The 23,014-nt window shown below is 38.0% G+C and overlaps 1 protein-coding gene across 1 annotated transcript in view; it reads left to right on the top strand.

The window, feature by feature from the left end:
* Positions 1–23,014, top strand: part of DAT (Sodium-dependent dopamine transporter) — an 84,073-nt gene that overhangs the window by 4,392 nt on the left and 56,667 nt on the right. The window contains exons 2-5 of the mRNA XM_083128847.1: positions 3,592–3,746; positions 7,995–8,173; positions 13,023–13,161; positions 17,085–17,219. Coding sequence (XP_082984973.1) covers positions 3,592–3,746; positions 7,995–8,173; positions 13,023–13,161; positions 17,085–17,219 — 608 coding nt within the window. The remainder of the gene's footprint in view (positions 1–3,591; positions 3,747–7,994; positions 8,174–13,022; positions 13,162–17,084; positions 17,220–23,014) is intronic.

The following is a 23,014-nucleotide window of genomic DNA, read 5'->3' as shown; positions in this document are numbered from 1 at the left end:
ATATTACTAGGGAGCGGAAGTTGATGAAATGTCATATTTTTTCTGACATCTCGGACACGATGCCCATTAAATTTACACAATATTACACTTCGCCTAGAACCACAAAAAGGTAATTTTAAAGTGCATTCTTTTGCATTTTTTGCCAATTTTCAGGTTTTAGGTCATTTTCCCCGATTTTCTGCATTTTTCGCAATATTCGATGTATTGTTTCGTCATATTTGTCACTTCTTTCATTTTGGTAATATTCTCGAGTTTTTTCAGCAAGGTGAACATAGGCCTATATACGTATATCTTGCAGGATTGCAATTTACGAGCAAAAGAAATGCTGAACTGGTGACAGTCTTTGTTGCGCCGGGGGAAACCACCAGGTGTCCGTCCGGGAAAACTGGGAAATTAAAATGCATTTTACACCAATTCATTCAGTGTATTCGACTTTTTCATTAAATTGTTTGAAAATTATTCGGTTGTTTTTATTGGAAATCCTCGTTGCATAATTTAATTGAATGTGCATGTGGTATCTATCATTTGGTGCTTTTTTTTTTTTTGGAAAGCAAGATTGTATTTTGTTAATTTCCTTTTCATTTCAATTTTTAAACTGAAACTAACAAATTTATTGGTCATTTTTGCATTCATTTTTACGTAATTTTTTCCCCATTTTTTAGGACATTTAATCAGTGACGTGCACTGAGGAGTAGCTAGTCTAGCAGAGATAGATCAATCAATCTCACATCTCGAATTATATTCAAATCACAATATTTATTGTCTTGTTAAAGCCACAGTTCATATGCAACACTTCCTTTTCCACGCGCTTCTCGTCCATCGGTGTGATCCGCGGGCAAAGCTGGCTGGATACCCTAGCTCGCTCTTCTTCCGCCTGACCAGTTTCCAGGTAGAAACGGCCGGCCCAAGGAAAAGGAAGATTTCTCTCTACCTCCCTTGTCTCCTCGCCCCCCGCTCCAATGGTTGAAAGCCCAGGCTTTCAGGTCCCCCAGTCTATCTCCTATAGGACAGATATGGGATTGGTTTCTCATAGATTTTTTGTGAATCCTCTAAAGAACTCAGGGTTAAATTTTCTGCAGTACTTATGTTTTCTGTATTTACACAACCTTTTACACGTTGTACAATATGTACGTATGTATAATATGGGATGTAGTTTTTTTTATTTATGTTATGTGCAGACAATAATGTTATTGATTTCTTTCTTTTTGATTAAATTACAAATATATGCTCAGGCTCTGACTGACTCTCGTTTTAGTAGTTTTATTTAAATATACTACTCTTGGCCTCTAACAGTCATAAATACGGATGTATTTATTTGGGCAAGAGAACGCGCGTTCATCTTGTTGTTGGTTTGGTTTATTTTACTTCGCTTTTCTGTCACATTTGGTTATCGCGAAAATGAGGATGAGTGATGATATGATGAAATTGATGAATGGACCTCATATGAACAATCCAGGCCAGGATTCGAACCCGTGATGAGTGCGCATTCGTGTCCTATGTGTTGCAGTGAATAATGAAATAATTTGGAATGAAAAATGTATCTCAGAACTCAAAAAGTCAAATGAATATCATTGAAGAAACTACAAAAAAGTGTGTTTTGTTACTTGTTTCGTTTCTGTGCACAAAGTGTACTTAAAACACCAAATCAACCAACCGTGGGGGAGTGGTTATCACAGCGCGTTACGACACCAGGAGTTCCGGGTTCGAACCCTGACCTGGGCATGGGTGTTCTTTGTGTTTGTCCCTTCATTAATTTTATCGCATCATCTTCGCCATTAACCAAATGTGACAAAAAAGCGACGCTAAGTAACAAAAATGAAATCAAATCATTGATTGATTGCTCGATTTGGTTTATTTTACTTCGCTTTTCCGCCACTTTTGGTACGATAAAATTGATGAAGGGACACACACAAAGAATACCCATGGCCAGGCTGAGATTCGAACCCAGGATCTCTGCAGGCCCGTAGCCAGAATTGATCTCCAGGAGGGGCTCACGGGTTATCAGGGGGTGGCTTTGTAAATCAAGTCGATTTTTCAAAAGTTTAACACTGTTAAATGAAGGTAAATTATGTGTGTGGGGGAGGGGGGTTATTAAGTTTAGGGGTGTACGGGATCCCGAAAAGTTGGGCCCGAGATCGGGAAAAAAATTCCCGTCCCGATCCCGACTTCGGGAAATTACTTTTCAACTTTTCGGGATCTCGAGAAGTCGGGAAATACCGAATGGTCATTTTAAAAATTCGTCAATTCTCGACATTTTCTGCATTGTAAATGTCTGCAAATTATCGGAAATTGTTAGTTTTTATTTCAAAAATGCTAAAACAATCACTTAAGGTGAAAATGACGTGTAGAATTTGAGATTTCCAGAGCTTCGGGAAATTTCGAACATTTCCCGCCCCGAAAATTTCCCGACTTAGTCGGGAAATTGCGAATTTTTCCCGTCCCGAATGTAGGGATTAACAAATATTTTCGTCCAGATCCCATCCCGACTAAAAAAATGCTGTCCCACACACCCCCAATTAAGTTACATAAAGTTTAGAAATATCACACAAATACTACATTTTTCTATATCTTTTAAAAAAATCACTTGTAGTGTTTATTGGTTGCTACTGAAATCATCTCTTACTACACATTCCATACTACGTTTGATGATACAGATATTGATATTACACAAGAAAAGATGGACAATATTCAATCGTTCCACTCCCCGGCCGAAACAATAAAACTCTCCTTCGTTCCCAAAACTGGAGCGTTAACCTTTGACGCAGAGGGAATTTACATAATGACATCAAAGTCACAGATTTCTGTAAAAATGGGGGGTCACAACAGGGGCAACGAAGGTACAGAAAAAGAAGCTCCCCAGTGAAGAAACATTCTGACGTCTAGAGAAGAGAATCTCCTAAATAGTTGCCACTACTTAAGACTTCTTCTTATAAATAAGATGAACGAATGTATTAGCTGCTGTTCATGCTCCCCTGAATTTATCCTTCACCAAAGTTGTGAGCAAAATAATATATGCTGTCTACATTTTCACTCTTCACTGCAAACAAATTACACAAAATAATTTTACCTAATGTCAAGGGGGCTGACGGTAGTTCCAGGAGGAGCTCAGCCCCCCCCCCCCCACCCTGGCCCCTGCCTGGCTACGGGCCTGGATCTCTGGCTTAGAGTCAAATCAAATCTTTCTTTTATTTTCGAATGTGAGTGGGGGTTACGTGTACTTCTTTTAGTACTCATTCATCATTTTGCAATCTTTTCTTGTTATTGACATTCTTCTTTTTTTAGGAATACTGGGCCATAAAGGGGGGAGGGGTGTGACCCACACCAACCCCCAACCCCCTTGAGCACGCCACTGACTGCTACCCCAAGTGTCGACGTCACCGCACGTCACTGCATTTAATAGGTCATATACCTATATTTTTTTAGGTCATCAATTTCCGCTCCCTATATATTACACACACACATTTTCGGATCTGGCCCCTTCGGGCCTGACACACACACACGCGCGTCCCGATTTTACATTGAAAATCTTGTCACCTCTACGAAAGTTTCCCATGACACTTGAAAATTAATGCACCTTGTCTTTGCTTTCAGGGATCGGTTATGCTGTGACTCTTATAGCGTTCTACGTTGACTTCTACTACAACGTCATCATCGCGTGGGCCCTTCGCTTCTTCTTCGCATCCTTCACAACCATGCTGCCCTGGACAACGTGTGACAATCCTTGGAACACGCCGCTTTGCAGACCGGTAAGTTCCTAATGTAAAATATCGAAAGTCAGCCGTTTTATAAATTGAGATTAACCTAATGCACACCTGTGATTTTACTATAGTGGCATTTCGCGTGAAAGTGCCCTGAACCTCAATGCTGTAACTTTATCCTATCTTGTGAGCCATTGTCATTGCATAGAAATTCAAGTTTTATATACAATTAAATTAGAAGGTAGTAGGTACTTTACATTAGTTCGTTTATTTTAACTTTTGTCCACCCGTGACACCAAAAAACAATTAATATCTCCTTTAATTGTTACATTTCCTCTTCAACTTATAACGTTAAAAAAATAGTATTTTGCTTACGAAATGCGTTTGCCTGCTTTCGTTCAAGATACAAGCAGGATATTTCAGTTTTTACAAAACCTGATTAAATGAGTGAAGCAAAGATGAAAATTACCTTTAACATATTTTTATTACAGATTCTCTTTTTCTTAAACAATCGCAAGGAGTCTACTTCACCTGGTTTACACCGGAAAATCCAGATACAGGGATATACAGAGAATGCCCTGATTGTCTCGGTGATTTCAATGTATAAATCTTGCAAAAAATGAACACAAAATAAAAAATGTAACACATTTGAAATATTACTCACGGTTTTTGTAGTTCGGCGCTGTACTTGTTACCTTATACCAGTGATGTGCGTCTACGCGTAAACAACGATAGTCTACATTCTACACGTAGACTATTTTATACACGTAGATTACGTAATCTATGTAAACAACATGGCGAAAGGTGATAACTTAGCAAAGGGCGACGTGGAATTAAAAGAAAATTATACTGCATATCAGTTGCTGATGTGTGAAGAGAACTTGTCATACTCTATCTTCCAAATTCGAACAATTTCTCACCTAGGAAGAAACCTAATATAGGAAATATTCTAGTGTTTTATGGGGAAAAGACCACTCTTGCCTCACGACTGCCATCTGTAGTTGTTTTTTGCATACTTTTTATCTTCCTCCATAGTTGATAATAGAAGAGAAGAGAAATTTTGTTGTAAATAGGATTCTTTTCATTTCGTTAGGAACCAATACAGTTGAAAATGTCACTTTCCTTTCATGAAACCCTTGAAAATTAATTCTAATGCACTTTAGATTGTCTACGTAGTCTATGTAAACTACAACCCAATGTAATCTACGCGTAGATTACGTGTAGCCAACGCATGTAGACGTAGACTTATATAGTCTACGGCACATCACTGCCTTATACTGACCGACGCTAATAAGCCAAAAACCATATTCTCGAGAGCTCTCGACACTTAAACAAGGCTCACTTATCACTAACAAAACCACTGTTGACGTATCTTCCTAATTTCTGAAATGCACTTCCTGATCATTCCGCTTCAGTCTGTAGAAGCCACTTCTCGACGATCCGATCCGGTTACGCTGCAACTCTTCCTTCTTCCAGGCTGCAATTTCACCGTTCAAGTTCCTTTTTGCGATCGAACTCACTATTCAATTCCGCGTTTCAACGTAACGAAATATCAAAAAACTGCTCGTGTCACTGCAAATTTTCCACGTTTTGCCAGCAATGAGCGCGCGAACACGAACCGCAAAGACGCGACGCCATAACACCTAATCGCCGACTGCACTCTTTGTGCGCCAAAAATCCAGAACAGTCTATTACTTAAGAGGGATGTGAAGTGTTCTTTCTCCTCATTCGTTCCGGAGGAAAAGTCTTACAACAATCGGTTATAAACTCCACTAGAGTATATAAAAGTCAATTACCATCTCTCGCTTTGTCTTAAATAGTTTATTTTTCGTCATTTGACAATTGACCGAAATCAAAATAAATTTCTTTCTAAGTGAAGAGGCAGTGACACAAAATTGTTCACTTATAGCTACAAATCTGGGAAAGTATTTTAAGGGTAATTATGTTTAAACAACAGAAACTGTATGGAAAATGTTGCTTAACTATCAGTAGAATAGTTACTTTAATATCAACAATGTAACAATGTAGTCTGTGTCCCACCCGTGGCAGTGCACACATAAAACTAAATGCATCATATCGATTGATGCACCAGAATGTATAGATTGATGCACTAAAGTGTGTTTTATGGCTTTTTCAAAGAATCAGATTCACATTTGATGCATTTGGGTGCATTTTTTGTATGTCGTGAAAGAAACACCAAAGTGCATAATTTGATTCAAGTGAGGATTTATTTCAGTCGAGATTCACTTCAATGCATCAGTTGATGTTCCTTGATGCACCTTCCTGCATCTTTTTGGATGATGCACTTAAACGTTTGGTCTGAGCTAGAGAGTTTATGTAGCTCAGACGAAACGTTTAAGTGCGTCATCAAAAAGATGCATTCTGGTGCATCAAAACGCATCAAGGTGCATCAAAATGCATTAACTGATGCATTGAAGTGCATCTCGAATGAAAGAAATCCTCACTTGAATCAAATGATGGACTTTGGTGTTTCTTTCACGACATACAAAAAATGCACCCAAATGCATCAAGTGTGAATCTGATTCTTTGAAGAAGCCATAAGACACACTTTAGTGCAGCAATCCATGCATTCTGGTGCATCAATCGACATGGTGCATTTAGTTCTCTGAGTGTGAAATGCCCCTAATTGGACTAAAAGTACTAATTTGTTTTCCCTCCATTGACGCATGCGCCAAGATGATCCTACTGGTACATATTCATTAACATCATGTGTTGAGTGAAGATAACTTCAACAAAAAATATGGAACTTCTACTGGAACAGCGGCATTAACTTGCGTATGGTAATTAAACACCATCCCAAAAAATATCCACGTGACCAATTTGCTCCAATCACCTACTATTCCTTGGAGGTTTAAACCGTAATTGACGGTTTTAATTACATTCGCCAGATTATTAATAGTAATGTATTAAATCGATGGCGTACCTAACAGCCTCGGGATATGAGGGAGCCTAGCCCCAAGATCTAAAAATAGAGAAATGAAAAAATGTTGAATTCGCAACGTATCTATTAGATAGAGATGCACCATGTTATATTAATTATCTTCGAATTTTGAATAGCTTCTTGTTTCCGCATTAAAATCTTGAAAAAAAAAACGTGGAACTTCCTGTAATGTAGTGTCTTGTTTATGAGCTCGCGAAATCGATACATTCCAGATGTAATCCACATGGCTGTTCCTGATAAATTCATCTTGTTAAAGCTGCAAAAGGAAAGACAGCTATGAACATTGGCGGCGATTTGGTTCCAAAACTAGGCGAACAAGGTGTCAAAACTAAGGGGGGTCAAGGACAGTTTACTTGGTAGATAAGGTGCTGAGGTAAAACTACCAAAAAGTGGGAGGGCAACAGCCATCCGCTGTGGATCGAACCCGGGTCTCTCGCATGTAAAGGTAGGCTAGAATTTGTTCGTTCACTGGGTATCAAACCCGGGATCCCTTGATTACAAGGCGACGACGTTACCACTACGTAATCGGGAGGCTGTGGGGTAGGGACTTCTTCCATCGTAACCGCACGATTTCCAATTAACGTAACTTCTGAAACAGCACCCCGGCAACTGATTATGCATATATATTTTTTTAAATATATTTCTTGCTATTTTGGTGATTTTGAGTCGGCTTTTGTACCTTTGGGGTAAATCGCGACTATGAGGATGGATGATGAGAAACGCATTGATTTTGATGCATCCCCATGCATAAGTCCAGATTCGAACCTGGGGCACCGGATATTGATGCAGCTTTTCAAAATGAAAGGCTAGGAGGAAGAAAAAGAACGTCAAATACTTAGAAATATAGAACCTGACTGAAAAAAAAGATATGCCCCGCCGTCCCCTGAAATTATAGGGTCGAGAAGGAACAATGCATTGTTTACGTCAGAACAATATGCCTTTCAAAATACACAGTAAGGGCCAAAAGGAATTATATTAAATCGAAACATTCTACCACTATTCAAGCTTTGTTCGAGGAAGGGGTGTAGTATCACATTTATGGGCGTTCGGAAGTGTAGGCAAAGGGAGCTGTGGCCTCCCCTGGAAAATGAAAGTCAAACAAAAATTTTATATTTTTCACATATATGAATATGGTAAATTTAAATTTAAGCAATGTTTTTTGAGAGAACAACACTATTATTGGGGAAAATGTGCCTTGCTTGCCCCCACCCCTGTAAGAAAATACGTTCCTTTCCCCTCCCTGAAAAAAATCCTGCGGATGTCCATGATCACATTACAATGTAATTTCTATTGTCTGCATTCACCAATCTTGCTCTCGAATCTTCTTTTTCCAGCTTGTTACCGACACAGCGGATGGTCACTTGAACAGAACCAACACCTCCCTTTCCGTATATGACGTCTCTGCTTCCGTCTTTCCTTCAGGCAACAAAACGTACAATGAAACAGGTTTCAACTCGAACCTTGGACTCCCGGATGACGCCAAGTACACCTCAGCGGCTACGGAATACTTCAAGTGAGTACGATTTTTCTTCTTTCAAGGACCTTGCCCCGTAGAAAGACCAATTTTCCATGTGCGTTGTACCATGGCACGGAAACATACAGGAGGATATGGAGATATGGATCCACATATTCTCATTCACGACCATGCTGGAGATGATGTGATATGCGTAGAGCCATATGGTGAATAAAAGATTAATATCAAAATCGATATATAAAATGGCATTTCGGTGTTAAAATGGTGCAAATAACCCTAAATTTGATTTTAAAACTACATTTATTAAATAAAAATAAAGATTTCTCTTCTACATTTATGTACTTATCAGAGTATTAAGTTTAATCCTGCGTAAAGGAACCCATTTTTGCTTCTCAAATATTTACAGCAGAATTAATTAATTTTCCGTGATTAGTATAACTCGCAGGATAATTCAGACTTTAGTATATGAGTGTATTTCGTATTTTGCAGTTCCTTTCGCATCATTTTGTGACAAAATATGGTAGGAAAATGCACCTTTCAAAAACATTAAAAAAGAACATTATAGTATTTTATTTCACACTTCGCGTTTCTGTCAAAAACGAAATATGCATGTCTCTAGATATGTGCCATGCTCCTGCAGGCGTCTACCCTTCCCAAGAATCAGTTGATGAAATAATCCTACGTTAAACTATAACGTAAAGGCGTAACTTGTGGGAACAAAGGAGCATTCTCCCCCAAAATTTTCAGGTTTATTCAAATTTACAAGTTATACTTATTTTTGTTGCCTCATAGGACCTGGGGTCAAGCCCCCCCACCCCCAAAGTTAAGTCCTAAGTTACGCTAAGTTAATCAGCCCGGTCAATCGAACTCGGTTCGATCCAATATAAGTCAGACGCTGTACAGACTTTTCATGTTTCATATGCTTATTGCAGGGTTCACTTGAAAAAATAATAATAATAATAATTTTAAAAGCCAGTGGGTTTTTCATTAACTTTGGTATTTCAATGATTTCTGACATGAAGGAACGTTATAGAGGTGTATACTAATGAAGATTGCATTTTAGATTCTTAGAATGCGATCACGACTGTCATTATAACTCGAGATTAATTTTGCTATCTAAAATGCACAACACTTCTAATATTGAAATGAAGTAGAACGAAATATCAGAGATCAGTACACCAATACAAACGTTTAATCTTTATTAAGAAATTATATATATAATATATATAATATGTATATATAATATGTATAGGTCTATATTAAGCTGTAGATTCTGCAGGTACTTTAGAAAAAAGATTCCAATATGTATGTTGAACAGCAACGTATTTATGTTTGCTCAATATTGAATACATTCGTTACTGCAGTTTGTATACCAAATAGCATAGAATTACATGATTACTACATTATTACAATAACACAACTATTACGTTCTACGAAACAGCGTATTTCTTGAAAAAACAAAAAAAAACATATACTATCGGGGAATACTATGTATGCTATTGCTATTTTATTATGCTTGTGACTGAAGATAATAGTACACACCTGCAATTGATCTCTTGATGCTTCTGACAAAAGTCGTAATGTATCTTATATCGTAATGTATCTATTATTGATACAACATCTGCTAATATCAATTCAAACATACAAACTTGCTATCCACAGAGGCACAGAGGTAACCAGGAAATCGTAAGAGAATAAAGGATAAAAAATAAACATTACTATGGTTTAGCAGTTTGTTGTGGTTTACTAGTTGGTGTGCCGGGCGGCGAGGTGCAGTGGGTAGGTTGAACGGTATTTACAAATGTGAATTATATTACATGTATTCACGTTTTATTTATAAAAGCTCGACAAAACTCGGGTGTTTATTGCCTACAAGATGGTAGTAGAGTGAGCATATTTTATGGGAGTCGTTAATTATGATATTTAAGGTAAAATACTAATATAATTACCCACTTTGGCCCAAGTTCCGATTGTTTCATTCCGAATTGATGATGGTGCACAGGAATTTATTACATGGTTCTATCTAATTATGTTTGTTAACACATACTTCAGAGTTTTAGTAATTACTTACTGTGCGCTTTCTTGAGAACGATTTCACCTTAAATATACCCCTATATGACTCTTTGTTTGCGAGCAGCCATTTGTTTACTGTCATCTTGGATAGAGACTGCTCCTTCTATCTATGTAATGTGTGTGAGGTGTAATGGGATATTTCATCAATACTTTAGTTGTTAAGTTAGATGGGTGAGGTTTTAGGCTCTTAGCATTAAAATAACGTCATTAAATGCTTTAAACGCCTGATCACGTAATATCTGGTCTCGAGCAAGAAAATCCCCTTCCAGTCTCGCATGAAAATCCACAAATACTTGTGTCAAAATCGACCGGAAACCAAGAGTGCCAGCTCGCGCAAGCATTTCTTACGAACTTACTCCTACAATCGTTTCCAGTATTGTAAAGCACTTCCTAATACTCCTATAAAACTTGCGAAAAATCACTAAACGTTCGAAACTGTTTCCTTAATTTTTGATTGCTTATTTTGATGCAATAAGTGGGGGGAAATGGTTGATCAACAGGCCGAGGAGCAGTGTCTACCTCCCTTCCACAATCTGGCTTTGTAACTAGACAATTACACTCGATAAATTGTCACAAACTGAGCTGTTCATGTTAACGGCCATCCGTGGGCAAGTAAATTAACTCTGAATTTTGGTTATGGCCCTCCATTGAGCCAGTACGCACACCACTATGAAGGCGAATAGCGATAATTTAAATACATTAACTCGCAAAGCAAAAATTATGAGACAGATCCCGCGATAATGGATATCGAATTATTATTATTTAAGGTTTCACTTACCTGTTTCAACCGTTTCAGAAGCTCAACCTGTAGGAAATTTAGACTCTCTTGTTACTTCATGGTTCGTATTTTATCCAGTTCAGTTGTCAACAAATATCACATTATTTCTGAAGCCACTTCCCTTTGCCCAAAGGAGTCGGGAAGATTCCTTATTCGCGACACATTTTCCTGTTTCAAACACCCGAAATTTAACGAACGTGGTTTCACAATTATGAGAAACGTACTAATTTTACAATCACACTGATACAATTTCCACCAGAATCGACGCAATTCTACTGATTCTACACTTACGCAATACAATTCACTATCGCCTACCTCAAGGTTATTAGAAAGGCTAGACCTATCTCAGAAACTAAAATATGCTATCCACTAATCCCTCTGTTCAACTTCAGGCCACCCACAAAGTTTCCGCTAGAGGGCAGAAGGTATCATTTAAACAACAGTTGTTGCGAAGTGGAGGTTATTTAGAATGTAAGATGAGCAATCTTTTCACAAATTGCTTCAGATTGAATCGTTGAAAAAAACATATTTGCTCTTCTAGTACATAATGAGCAATACATTTAAAGGTAGCGTGTTCCATTCAAAATAACTAGTACGTGAATGTGAACTGAAGATGTGAACTTGCATGACACAAACCGCGATTTCTGTTACGTACTACTGCAGACGTTTGGCAGGAATGGATGTAGGTTTATAAAAGTCTGTAGTAAATATGTTGGCACATAAAATGAACATAAAACAAACTTTTCTCTTACTTTTGACAAGTTTTGGCAAGCAAACTTGTGCCACTGTCTCTATTGGTTTGCTTGGTTTCTTCAGTTTTGACTTTCGTTTTCCTTAGGTCTTCTATAAAGGCATCACATTCTTTTCTGGTGTTCCTCTCAGTCGAGTTGCAAATGGTGTACCTATTTTACAACACGCATTCTACCCATTATTGATTTTGTTTTTTAAATTTTTGTTATAAATCGTCGCTTTTCTTCCACTTTTGGCTAATGACGACGAAGAGGATATGTGATATTATGAAACTGATGAAGTGGCACTCGCAAAGAACAGTCATGCCCAGGCCGGGATTCGATTAATTAATCACTCATCATCATGGTCACGACTTGGCAAAAGGAGCAGAAATACGTCGAAAATAACAAAAATACAAATTCTTACGAATCCAAGGCTATTCTTAGAAAAGAGCTAATTTTTAATGGGATTCAAAATCTGTACGATTCATCAAGTAATACCCCACCCTTACATCTCTCAAAAAAGGAAATTTCAAAACTGCTTGCAAAAAAGAACTGTAAGACTTCATAATACTGGTTTTATTCATGTTGCTGTGCTTATTATTTATATTGCTGATACACTCATGTAAAATAGATTCACACTGTATTCGGGACCTTTCTCAAGTAACTCAATTCTGCTTTTTCTTAACAGTCTATCTTCTTAAATTTTTATCTACATAATCTTTCTTACTACCTTAACCCTTAACTGGTATCATCTCATAATGTAACGTAACTGGTATCATGGTGTCTGACAGACACCTAATATATTTTCGTATTTCATTATATAAAACTTTACATTTGTTGATTTTAAGTAACTTATTTGTTTCATGTCCTTCTTACATATACATATTTTGAAGTATTTGAAAAAAAACAATAAATAATACAAATTCGAAGACAACTCACATAAAATGCAGCATTTAAAAAAAATATATAACCCTATTTATTATATATTTTTGGTTTTTATTATTAATTTTCATAACATACACAATTTAAAATAAAAATGATAATTACGAAAGAATATGAATTTATAAACTAACATTTTGGAGATAAAATTCTTTTGTTTTTGTAGCACACAGTTTTTCCTACTAGGAAGTAATATTAAAGTTATCAATAAATAAAAATACAGTATTTTCCGTTTAAATTAGAACCTCAGTGGAATTGAAGACCCACTTCTCTGCTTCATGTGTGAAAGATAATGTGAGATGCTGACTTGATATCTTCTGAAGTCACGGAGCAGCTTCAGACACTGAAGCTTTATTTCCTCTTTCAGCCGCATGATCCTGGAAATCAACCACAGCCAGGGAATACACGACCTGGGATACATCAAGTGGGATTTAGCCCTCTGCCTCCTCGCCGTGTATGTCATCTGCTACTTCAGCCTTTGGAAGGGAATTTCCACATCCGGAAAGGTAAGCTCCGGGAAAATTGGAAAAAAAGAAAGACGTTCAGCAAAGTATATCATAGTTGCTTTATGATCTGTCTCTTCCGCTCCTCTTGGAACTAGTAAATCTTCTACCCGTATGCCGTTGGGAAATTTATGATCGACCACTGCTTTTTATGAACTTTCCTTCCCTCTAATTCGTGTCTCCATTTACTATTGACTTCTCTCTTTTTTGGTTCATTTTTTACGACATTTCTCTACTTATGACGTTATTTTTTTTCTTTTGGTGTGCCGACCACCGTGGTTAGCACAGCACTCTACAGGGTGGCTACGAATTAAGGTGGCACCTTTTCTTACTTTGTAACTTTTGTATTAATTGAGCTAGTATTTTTCTTTCATTTTTTCTTACTTTACACTATGTAATCTAACTGACATAGCAGAAGAAGTGGATGTTGTTTAGAATGGCAGCAAGTCACCTAAGTATTGAGCAGCGTGTCAAATGTGTATTTTCCATTACCAGTAACTTGTAGCGACGAATATTGCAGGAATGTGGACCTCTAGAACTGAAAAGTGACCCTATCTCAAGAATCAACATGTTATTTGATGCAACCGGAAGTGTTTCAGACCTGAAAATCTGTTAAGCCACGAATAGATAGAAGGAGATCCAATTATATCTACAAGCTTGCATTGATTTACATAGAGCTGAAATTGATAATTATGTGGAAAACAGATAGAATTGTCATTGTCATATCTAAGTTACTATATTATGAATATGTTCTCATTGTTAAACGTAATTGATGATCAAAAAAGTGCCTGCTTAATTCGTGGCCACCCTGTATAACACACTGATGGAATTTTCTGTTTCCCGAAGTAATAGTAATAGTACGCTCTTCAGACAAATTATTTTTTATGCTGTTTCCTTTGTTTCCTCATTTCAAAATTTGTACAATATAAATATCACAAACAACACCACAAGAAGAAATATCGAAGGACGCACATAAAATGTTCATGGGGTTCGCGGGGAGCATCAAACCACAATCCTGCCGAAATATCTTGGTACGGGGCTGGTAAGGTTAGACTTTTGCATACATGATTATTCTCCCATCTTCTGTAACTATAATGAGGGACGTTTTGCCAACATGTGTGGATATTGCAAAAACCTGGGCACTACGGAGACATGTAAAGAACACTTGATTGGTGCTGCAAAGCTTTCTCCATCCACTGACAAAAAACAAAACAAAATCCTGCCGTCTGAAAAAATAGTTCCATTCTGTGTATTCCATGATAATATAAGGCCTCAGAAGTTCAATACAGCAACTATGTTGAGTGCTATGGCGTTATCACATGCACTACGGCTATTCTTACGAGCACGATTTCTGCACAGCTGCCATTGGAATAGCCAATAGGATTTCTCTCAAGCCACGTGCGTATGTTTACAATAACTTTATTCTTATAGCAGACACAGAGTACATATATTTGATTGATTGAATTGATTTAATTGTTGTTTTAAGTCCACTTTATGCACAGAAAGGCTAATCGGGACTGAACCTACAGTTTAAAGTGGTATCCGAACCTCTATGTGCCTCCACCGGGTATCGAACCCGGGGCCCCTTGATTACAAAGCAATAACGCTACCACTCAGCCATCGGGGAGGCCTAGATATATTTAGAAAGCCAACAGTGTATGAAATTGATTGCCCAAGGAAATGTAAAGGAAATTTTCTACTTGGTCAGTAATTTGAAAATATCACAAAGTCCATGCTAATTGTTTAAAAAAGATTCAAAAGAACGTGCAAATTTTCGAAATGCTATTAACATTACTATCTAGAGTACGTATTCTTAAATTGAATAGTAACTAAAGAGTGGCCATATTGGCCAAAAGGTGTTTTTTTTTTACTTTTTTTATCACCTATAACATATCTCTGGCTCCAATTACAATAGGTATACATAGAGTAATGACAATTCATATGTACCAATTATAACAATACAATACAACAGAAAAAGAAAGAAAGAGAAAACGCAACTACAGTGATATTTGCGTAAAGAATACAAGTACAAATTTTATACAGTGCATAAATCACATAAAAATAATATTTGCAAAAGCATTCCCATATAAATATCTATACACCCACACACACACACACACACATATATATATATATATATATATATATATATATATATATATATATATTCTCAAATATAAACACATATACACAAACACACGTACACAATTCGCCTTGTGATCAAGAGGTCCCGGGTTGAGACCCGGTGGAGGCACATAATGGTTCGGATCCCACTTTAAACTGTAGGTCCAGTGCTGATTAGCCTTTCTGTGCATAAAGTGGACTTACGAGGGTCACTATTTATATTTTGAGCCTTGGCAACACTGATTGATGTTAGGTGCGATTTGACGTTTGCACGGAATCGTTTGGCATTATGACCATAACGTACTTCAAATGTTTTGTCAATAGCTTCATTTGTGTTGTTTATGTTGCCTTGGAGATTGCGCGACAACAATAAAATGGAATTAACTCGTGAACATTTTCGTGCGATGATTTTTTACGATTTTCGAAGTGGATTATCAAGACAAGAGTGTATCGATCAACTTACTTCCACATTTGGCGATGAAGCCCCATCCTTTGCCACTGTGAAACGCTGGTATAGCGAATTTAATCGTGGCCGCCATTCGCTCACCGACGAGATTCGCGAAGGTCGTCCAAAATCAGTTGTTGTTCAAGAAAACATTGATGCTGTGCAAAACCTAATACTGCAAGATCGTCATGTGACATATTGTGAGATTGAGGCAACCATACGCATTAGTTCCACCAGCATATATAAAATATTACATGATCATTTAGCTTTGAGAAAGGTATGTTCTCGTTGGATCCCACACAATTTGACAAAAAATTAAAAAGACGATCGCGTCAATTGGTGCAAACAAATGCTCAATAAATACAATCGTGGTGCTTCAAAAGACGTATATAAGATTGTAACAGGTGACGAATCATGGATATATGCATATGAGCCGGAACGTAAACAGCAGTCGACTGTATGGGTGTTTCAAGATGAACCCAATCCAACAAAAGTTGTTCGCGCTCGAAGCACATCGAAACAAATGGTCGCCTGTTTTTTCGGGAAAACTGATCATGTGGCAACTGTGCCTTTAGAGGAACGTAGAACGGTCAACTCTGAATGGTACACAACAATTTGTTTGCCAGAGGTCTTCGGTCAAATACGGAAAAGAAACAAACGCCGTCGGATCATTCTTCATCAAGACAATGCCAGCTGTCACACATCTCGTCTCACAACCGACTTTATGAACAGTCAAAAAATCGAATTGATGGGTCCGCCGTACAGTCCTGATTTGGCACCCAATGACTTCTTCTTGTTCCCGAATGTCAAGAATAAATTGCGTGGACAACGATTTTCGTCGGCGGAAGACGCCGTTGATGCGTTCAAAAACCATATTATGGAGGTGTCTCAAGAAGATTGGAAAAACTGCTTTGACAAATGGTTCGAACGAATGCAAAAGTGTATTGACCATAAAGGGGAATACTTCGAAAAACAATAAAGCAGTTTTCAATGCCAAATTCCTGTTTTTTTCATTGTTAGGCTCAAAATATAAATAGTGACCCTCGTATAACAACAATTCAATCCAGAAAGACGTACACATATATTTACATACATACTCATGTACACAGAAATCTTTTAGGGGCTTAATTTATTCTTAATGTTCTTTGAAGGGAAGACAGAAACTGCTTGAAAGCATGCCTCGACCGTTTCTGACTATTTCATTGTGTTTACTTAATACATAGTCTTAGAACTAGCGAATTCTGGTGTACTGTTGAGTGAGATTTTGCGGTAAAAAAAAAATTCTGCCTGAATCGTAACATATCCTTCTTAGCATTAGAATTTATTGCTTATCTGATTTTGTTTCTTCCGTCAACAGGTGGTTTGGTTCACTGCTCTCTTCCCATACGCCGTTCTCCTCATTCTGTTGATTCGTGGAGTCACTCTGCCAGGAGCTGGAGAAGGAATTCGCTACTATCTTTCCCCTAACTTCTCAGCCATCACCAAAGCAGAGGTAAGTGATATGACTTTATCTTAATGGAAATGTTTTTGATTCTTTTTAGGCAAGTTTCACGTGCTGTGAAATATTTCCCAACTACCCAAAGAATGAAACAATCATCTTTTAAGCAGATGACTTCACAACTTCTTCGGTGCTTGCGACCCCTTGGATTATAATAACAAACCGGTCTTGCATCATCATGTGCGCACTCATTTACACACTGGAATGGCCCTTATAATAAGGAAAAATTATCTACTTATTTTCCGTTTTCCCTATTGTAACTCTTCTCTTCTCTTTATTACTATCTTTTTCTATCCTTCTGTCTTCCTGTGTCGATCTTAGTTCTCTCTTTCTGCCTGCTTACTCTCTCTCTCTCTCTCTCTCTCTCTCTCTCTCTCTCTCTCTCTCTCTCTCTCTCACTCTCTCTTTTCTTGATTATTTATTTTCCTATGTTTTCTGTATTTTCTCTCTTTGTCTTAACTACTCTGCCTGTTCATCTCTCGACCTTCATTCCTCTTTCTCTTTGTCTCTCTTTTTCGATGACATTTATTCCTCTTCCTTTCCTTTCCTGTTTTCGTGCTTGTTCTCTCTCTCCCCCCTCTCTCCCAGTATCTATTTTTGTTCATATCTTCCTTATGTTCTTCCCTCACATCATCTGTCTCATATCATATCAATAAACCTAGGATTTTTAGGTTCTAATAATAGGCTAAATAGTACTAAAATAGGTTTTTAATATCCTAAAATAGGTTCTAATTTTTTTTAGATATTTTCTAAAAGTCTTAAATTAAGCTTGAACAATCCGGAAGTTGCTTCCAAAAAACTTAAAATCCTTCAAAATTCCTGAAAAATAATGATTAGGTACAATCGTTAAAAACAAAATTTCAAAACAACCGTAAGAAATTTTAATAGGTGTATACATAATAATAACCAAATTTTCATTTTTATACATCATTTCCAATACTATTCACAAATTACTGTAATACTATACTTATGCTATTAGCAAAAGTTCCTTGTTTAATGAAAAATGAATTTGTCATTGAATTTTTCGTCACCAAACAGAGTAAATACCTCTGCGTGATATAAAAATTCTGCGAAACCTAAAAAAATATATAAAAACCACAAATATGTATAAAACCTAAAAAAAGATTCGATTTAGGCACGCAAACCTAAAATAGGTTCTAACAAGCAAAATAGGTTATTTTAGGCTCTATAAAACTCATTAGTTGTTTTGTTTTTAAGTGAATCGCAGACATAACTTGTTATTTTTTATTTACCTGCAAAGGAAAAAATAGGTTAAAAAACTAAAATCCGAGGTCTACTTATCAATTCTCGATCTTCTATTCCCTCTTTCTTGCCTTATTTATGAATCTTCCCCTCTCCCATTCTCTGTCTTCATTCATTTCTCTCCTTTCCTTCCTTCATTCGTACTCTCTCTCTCTCTCTCTTGCCTTTCTTGGTCATTTCTTTGTCTTCTTTCTCACTTTCTCTGACTCGTTTATTTCTCTCTCTCAATCTCTATATCTCGTTTATTTTCTCTGCTTTCCTGTTTCCTTCCTCTCCCTCTCTTTTTGTTAACTTTTTGTCTTCATTTCTCTCCTTTCCTACCTTCGTTAATTCTTTCTTAAACATAGCGTCAATATATTCAACATCCCGCGACAAGTTAAGTTTGCAGCAACTTATCGCATACATAGACCCAAACGTGCGCGCAGTATATAGTTCCGCTGCAATACTGCCGATTTTCTCAATGTCTTTGATATGAACGGCTCGGCGGTTGAGGCAAGACTCGCACGGGAGATGCTGAGCGCCGTTCTCGCGCGGATTAATACATAAAACCTGCTGCAAACTTAACCTGTCGCGGGGTATACTTTTCAAATTTAACCTCCTTCTACGGTTGGCAACAATTGTAGCCGTAAGAAGTAACTGAAGAGAAGTCAGGATAACTCGTGCTTCGTAGTGTACATAATTTAACTAGGCGTTTTAAAATATCTTGCAACAAGTGTGCCTCTCATTGCCATCAGGCGTGAAATACAAGTTTCTACAACCAGATGGCTCTAAACTCAATAGCTTCATTGCCCCGCTCATAACACCTGTCAGTATACACTTTCAATCCGGCCTATTAAATCACCGATACGGAAAGGTCACATCCTCTTAAAAATTTCAACACATTTTGTTTGCGAATTCTCAGTCCGTTCGCTGGATTAAGAGGAATGTTGTGTTCCGGAGGCAAGAGTCCATGAAAATACGTCATAACATGGCGTGGCAGTGAAGAGAAATTGCGAGGAAAGAAAGAGGTAATGTGTCATGATTACCGAATCTTTTCCACATCGTAAAGATGCAAGGGATGTGTGAGGGAGAGGGAAGAATGGAGTTTTTAAACCGGAGGAAAGCTCTCCCGTGCCATTAGACAAGGTCTGCCGGTCGGTCGCTTAGAACGAAAAGAAAGATTTCTTTTTTATCTCGAGTGCTTTGCCTTTCGCGAATGCCTGCCGAGAATGGCGAATTACAATTGGTGCACTTTGGCATAAAATGGACTTCTGAAACGGTGGAGACTTCAGGAGAGAGGGGAGAGGGAAGACGAAGGTGACTTTGAGGGGAGGGGATAATTGATTTTCTTACCCCCTACTTCTACTCCCTTCCACGTCTATGTCTTTAGATCGAGCACGATGCAGTAGGGGAAAAGACTTGGACCTCCGTGAAGAAAAGGTAATGTTGCCAACTACATGGTTTCGCACCTAAATTTAGTCATTATTGAAGCGAGGATTGGGGAGTAGGAATTGGCTGACACCTGGTTCCGGAATATGATATTTCGCAGTTGTCATTTGACACTAAAAGCATCTACACAAACAGTTGGGTAGATGATTAAAATGGGCAAAGAAAGTTTTCGCGTACTTGAATCGTGGAGTAGATCTCGGTGAAGCCAGAGGTCCAATGTTCGAACCATCGTCAGGCATTGTGTTTGACCCATCTCAAATTTCATCACTTCATCGGTCATGCTCATCCACGGCTCAGTAACCCAGCGCGTTATGTGGTTGCCTTCGATCTGGCCACAGACGTTCAGGGTTCGAGTCCCAGCATCTGATCTTCACTCATCCTCATCGTCGCGATAATTATGAGTAGGCTATCCCTTCATAAATTTTATACAATCCTCTTTATCGTCACGATTAGTAAAAATAGGCAGAAAAGCGACGTAACAAAACAAATACAAGAAAGATTAACAACTCCGATTCACACGTACGGGTGTGTTTTATTTTACTGTAGGCATTATCTTAGTTTGATGTGTTTGATTTGTATTATGTAGCGTCGCTTTTCTTCCATTTTTGGTTAATCGCAACGATGAGGATCACTGATGAGAGGGGACACTCACATAGAACACCCACACCCAGGTCGGGATTCGAACCCATTACTCCTGGCGCCGTAGCCCGCTGTGATAATCACTCCGCCACAGAATTCGGCGCATTATCTCCGTGAACGATATCTTAATATAGACGCTGTGTAATTTATTTAATTCTAAATGTGAATAGGGGATAAATATTTTAGACGACAAAGCCGTTTCTTAGTACCTTCGTGATGGACCACTGCGTCACAATTAGAACCATTGAAATGCATTTAGAGATTTCATTACGGTTGGTCGACACAACTAATAGAATTTCATTCCAGACATTGGCAACACTTACAACAATACACATGTTACTTTGTTTCCTCAAGGTAGAGAGAGAAGCATTCTTCGAAAGGAGCTTGTGCTCTTGGGAACTGTGCTTATGATTGGTGCAGCAGCTGGTGAAATAGATTTTTTCCCTTCCTCAACAGCATAGCGAGTTAATTTCTTGACGTAATGTGCAAGTTCGGAATTAATTAGTCATTAAATCTCAGATTACAACTCTCGTCAACTTTAGATGAAAGTGATATGTGAGCTTAATTGAACTCGCAAGGATATTCAATCAGGTTTGGAGTTTCCTTTTCAACCTTTAAGCTAATAATCGATCTAACAAATTTTTTTATCTACTTCTGTTCGGAATCTGGTTTTGACAGAAAGGTTATTCAGCCAGTAAATAACGTGTATTTCTTGCAGAAAATACCTAATATTCCTTTCGTTGTTCTCCAAGCACGCGTCGTTTTTGTATATTTGAATCTTCGAATACAACAGAACGAATTTCACAAGTAAAGAATTTCTATTAAAGAGTAAGAATTATACCATATCAAAGGAAGCACAGCTTCACAAAATATGTACATACGTAAATGCAAAGATGCAGTAAGCTGCTCACACACACGTGTTCGTGTGTGTGTATAATAAAGTTACTATCCAGAGAATGTAAACGGTATTTTTTAATATTGTCAATTGTGTTTATTAGGCTACTTAGTGTCATAAGTGCAGTGTGGCCCATGATATTCGAAAAGGGGGAGGTTACGTATACTTTTTCAATAGCAAGCCCTCATTTTGCCATCTTTTCCTACTTTGACGTTCTTTTTTTAGAAATTCTGAAGAAAAGGGTATGTTATGACCTCCACAAATCTCCCTTGGGCACGCCACTGTATCAGTGAATGGAAATGCAAATAGCACATTGTTCAAATGGGAGAGTCTTGTTTGTGTTTTAAATTCACCTTACGCACAGATAGGCTAATTGGTACTGGACCTAAAGTTTAAGGTGGGATCCGAACCACTATGTGCATCCACCGGGCACTAAGCTCGAGACCCTTTGATTACAAGGCGACGCCCTTGCCACTACGCCATCGGGGATGCTCTTAAATAGGTGAGGCTACAAAAGTTTACGCTTTCCTTGTTGGGAAGCCTGTTGGTAAGGGACCTGTGGACCAAGAAGATGCAATGGAAATATTAAGATGGGCTTGAAGGAAATTTGTTGTATTTCTTGATCCAGGTATTAATTGATAGCACGGGTTTTCTTACATACTGTCCCATGTTATCTGTATATTTCCATTTTTCAGTAAATAGATTGATTGATTGATTTAGTTTATTTTACTTCGCGTTTTGTGCCTCTTGGCTAATTTGCGAAGATAGGGATGAGTGATGAAATGATGACATTGATGAATGGACATTCACAAACAACCAAGCCCGAGCGGGATTCGAACCCGGGACCCTTAACCACTCGGCTACAGGGTCCGGTCGTCTTTCAGTAAAAATATCTGGGTACATCATATCATGTTTTCAAGTATGCGGAGTTATTTTTCTGTTAGGGAAACTGTGTGAATAGAAAAGCAGTGATTTATCGACTCACCCCAACACCACCCAAATTTTTTTTTCATAAGGGCCCACTTTATAGTCTTGAAATTTACTTACTCACCCCTGTATGTATAACACCACCACCCTTCCAAACCCTTGAGGGGGAAGAGGTTATGACCACCAATAAAATCAATCTTTGAGCACACCATTGGTTACGCGTCGTCGCTTTGTAATCAAAGGGTCCCGGGTTCGATACCCGGTGGAGGCTCATAGTGGTTCGGATTCCACTCTAAACTGTAGGTCCAGTCCCGATTAGCCTTACCGTGCATAAAGTTGACTTAAAACACCAAATCAATCAATCAATTAACCACTGGTTACGAACTAGTCAGGAAAAAAAGTTTTTTAAAGCCGCGTCCACATAAGCGTAACACGTAATCGCGTAGCGTATTACGCGTTCGTATCTGGACGGTACTGCGTATCTTGCACGCGCAACCTGAGCCCGCAACAATTATATTACGCGTCGAGGTTCACTTCGTTCCATGTCTTGTCGGTTTTTCCGCGTCGCATCAAAGGGTTCAGCGCATTCAACTTGTAGGAAGTCTGGACTTGCATAGAACAGAGACGCGTAACACTC

The sequence above is a fragment of the Lepisma saccharinum genome, chromosome 9, assembly GCF_977018435.1.
Source record: "Lepisma saccharinum chromosome 9, izLepSacc3.1, whole genome shotgun sequence".
NCBI classification, from domain to species: Eukaryota; Metazoa; Arthropoda; class Insecta; order Zygentoma; family Lepismatidae; genus Lepisma; species Lepisma saccharinum.
This window is presented reverse-complemented; position numbering and strand designations above follow the sequence as displayed.